Source organism: Hevea brasiliensis, chromosome 14 (genome assembly GCF_030052815.1).
Source record: "Hevea brasiliensis isolate MT/VB/25A 57/8 chromosome 14, ASM3005281v1, whole genome shotgun sequence".
NCBI lineage: Eukaryota > Viridiplantae > Streptophyta > Magnoliopsida > Malpighiales > Euphorbiaceae > Hevea > Hevea brasiliensis.
Window position 1 is genome coordinate 20,022,345 of NC_079506.1, and position 3,475 is coordinate 20,025,819.

At 40.1% G+C, this 3,475-nt stretch overlaps 1 protein-coding gene across 1 annotated transcript; it reads left to right on the plus strand.

The window, feature by feature from the left end:
- The first annotated feature begins 203 nt into the window (after positions 1 to 203).
- Positions 204 to 2,621, plus strand: LOC131173297 (ankyrin repeat-containing protein At5g02620-like). The gene is made up of 3 exons (XM_058135415.1): positions 204 to 987; positions 1,261 to 1,793; positions 1,969 to 2,621. Exons 1-3 carry the CDS (start codon positions 303 to 305, stop codon positions 2,512 to 2,514), a joined length of 1,764 nt encoding a protein of 587 aa, XP_057991398.1. The 5' UTR covers positions 204 to 302; the 3' UTR covers positions 2,515 to 2,621.
- Positions 2,622 to 3,475: the final 854 nt, after the last annotated feature.

A 3,475-nucleotide genomic window follows, 5' to 3' on the forward strand; every position in this document is an offset into this window, starting at 1 on the left:
GACTGATACAAGCTACAGTTTACCTATCAAACCGTTTTAAGTTGGGAGTTAATTTCATAATAAATTAGTTGTAAGCAAATTTTTTCAAGTATCTAAATTTGTAATGAGCCTTGTAAGTTTAATGCATTAAATTAATCCATCAGACACGACACAAATTTGTCTCCATTCTCCAGGATCCCTATAAATGAAGTGTCTGTGTGCTACAAGTAAAGAGAAAACCAAAAATCTCACTGCAAAAGCTTTTTCTTGCTCGCTATTTTCCACTGCTCAACTTTGCTACCAACCTCAAGCTGGCTGCACATATGGCAGATTCCCAACCTTTGCACGAAACCCAATCAGTATCTGAGACCAATGATCAGCCCAAACAAAAAGACATCATCACTTTCATGGATGCTGAATGGTACAATGCTGCGGCTGAAGGCCAAATCGACAAATTCAAGGATTACACAGAGCCTCTGGATCTTTTGCGTACCCCAAAGAAAAATACAGTCCTACATGTTTATATCACAGCAGTAGAAAATGAATCCATTGAATTTGTGGAACTACTTATCAGCAAGTGTCCGTCTCTTCTAGTTGAGCCCAATATCAAAGGCGAAACTCCGCTGCATATTGCAGCAAGGTTTGGGCACAACAATATAGTCGAATTTCTTATTCGGAGCATTAAGAAGGCCCAATACGAAGATCTTGAGAGAGGCGCAGAGGCGTCAACAAGTGATAAGATGCTGAAGAAGACAATCCCATATGAAAACACAGCCTTACATGAGGCTGTTAGAAATAACCATCCTCAAGTGGTGGAAACATTGTTAAGAGCAAATCCAGAATTTGCGGACATAGCTAATGCCGCTGGAGAAAACCCGCTTTACCTTGCAGCGGTGAGAGAGTACAAAGAAATTGCTTCTAAGATATTGGAGATATGTCCCTCTCCCGCATACATCGGTCCCAATGGTAGAACAGCTTTGCACGAAGCTGTGATAAGTCCAGATGCAGGTACACGTCATTTCCGCTGTTACCTAGGTCATAATTATGCCATCTTAAATGTTTGGCTTTTTATATCCAATTTACCTATAACAAATTTGGCCCTATAAAGTTCTGATTGATTTGATATAATTGTTCAATTAGATTCAAAATTCTGCACATCCTTAGTTCCGAGACATTAACAAGCCATTCAAGTAATACCGATGGACAAATTTCTCTCGGCTAATAATATTTATTTTGTGTGTTTTGCCCTTGATCTTGATATCTATGTCAATTTTATTGCAGATCTGACAGGAAAACTACTGAAACAAAAGAGCAATTTGGCCAAAGAACAAGACAACGAAGGATGGACTCCGCTTCATTATGCTTCCTATGCCAATCATCTTTCAATTGTGGATATGTTACTAGAGCATGATAAATCTGCTGCCTATATTGGCGACAAAGATGGAAAGACACCTCTTCATGTAGCGCTTCTTAACGAAGCAAACAATTTAGAGGTGGTGAAAAAAATTATGTCAGACTGCCCAGATTGTTGCGACCTGGTTGACAATAGAGGCCGAAATGTTCTCCATTTTGCTGTGGAAAGCGGGAGTTTTGAAGGAGTGAAAACTATTACTGAAAAACCTTTCCTCGCTAACCTAATTAATCAGGAAGATGAAGATGGGAACACTCCGGTCCATCTACTTGCTACTCATGGTTTAGATGCTAGTTCTCTTATACGACACCGCGTCGTTGATAAAATGACTGTCAACAAAGCAAATTTAACAGCTCTGGACATGGTGATGGCAACAAAGGATAAAAGCTATGCGCTATTTCTGGTAAATCAACTTAATCTCACAAACTGTAGGTAATGATAGTCCTATTTTTACATTGAACTTTGAAACCTCATAGACAGCTGGAGCAACGAGCCAAAATGAAAAATTATTCACTTTGATTGGTATAGGCATTGATTTGTTTTGGGAAAAAAATAGTGAATGAACTTTCATGTTACAGGGATCTACAGTAAAACACCTAAAGAAGGCTGGATATAAACGAGGTCGGCATTCAATCGGGCAGGCAACGGCTGATAAGACACCAATAATCGACAATGAGTTAATGTCTTCCCTCCAGAAAGCGAGTGAATCCCATCAGATAGTGGCCGCCCTCATTGCAACAGTAACTTTTGCCGCAGGTTTCACCTTACCTGGTGGTTACAGTGATGAAGATGGCCTTGACGAAGGAACAGCAGTTTTAACTAGAAAATCAGCCTTCAAAACGTTCCTTGTAACCGATACCATTGCCTTGGCCCTCTCCATTTCTGTTGTGCTTATCCACTTCATTTTGGCAGTGCAACCAACCAATAGAAAGTTCTATTTTCTATTCCTTTGGGCATTTCTTTTCACTGTTCTTGCTATGACTTTAATGGCGGTGGCATTCATGGCAGGTGTGTATGCAGTAATGCCACATTCCTCATCAGGTCTTGGGACTACCATTTGTGTTATAGGAAGTTGTTTGGCCTTATTGTGTTACTGGGTGCTCAAGGCTGCATTGTGTGATTGAATATAATTGATTTTAATATTTGAACTGTTTTACAATTAAAGAATGGTGTATAATTCGAATAAATTGTAAAATATTGATGGAAATTAATGTTATTATATTTTTAACAAGTTTTTTTTTTTATCTATTATTAGTTTGACTGAATTATTTTCACGAATAATTCTATTTTTCCTTTAAGAATTTACTATGAAAAACTTACAGTCTCCGAATATGAGCGGGAATTCGTGAGACTTAGTGGATATGCATTAGAGCTAATGCCTACAGAGGTTGATAAGTGCAGAAGGTTTGAGGATGGACTGAATGACAACATCCGACTGATAGTTACATCTCACCACTTCACAAATTTCTCCATATTAGTAGCGTCAGCTCTGAATGTGGAGAGAGTCAGAAATAAGGAGCAGTCCAGGAGGGACAGACAGCGTAAGAGAGATCCTGGACAGGGCCAATTAAGTGCACCAGCTACTAGTAGTAAGAAGCATAAGGGTTCACAGAGCCAGACACAAGGCCAGAGGTGCCAGTCTGAAGTATCTATAACTAGTTCCTCGGGTACAGTAACAAGAGAATCAATTTCAGTGTCAGAATGTACCCACTGTGGCAGAATACACCAAGGGGAGTGTCGACTATTGACTGGTGGATGTTTCAAATGTGGGTCTACGGATCATTTCATATGAAGTTATCCACAGGGGAGTGCTCCCACTGCACTACCACAGACAGAGAGGACTACCCCGGCAGCACAGAGGGGTAGAAGACCTGTGAGGCCTGAGACAGCTGGTACATCACAGAGGGCTTCTGAGACTACAGAACGGCCCGAGGCTAGAGTAGCACCCCGTGTACGCTATGGCTCGAGAGGAGCCAAATTCGGTAGACGTTATCAGAGGTACATTTCTTAATTATAATATCTTTAAGTATGCATTGATAGACCCTAATTATATTCACCCCTTTATATACATTGTACCTCCTATTA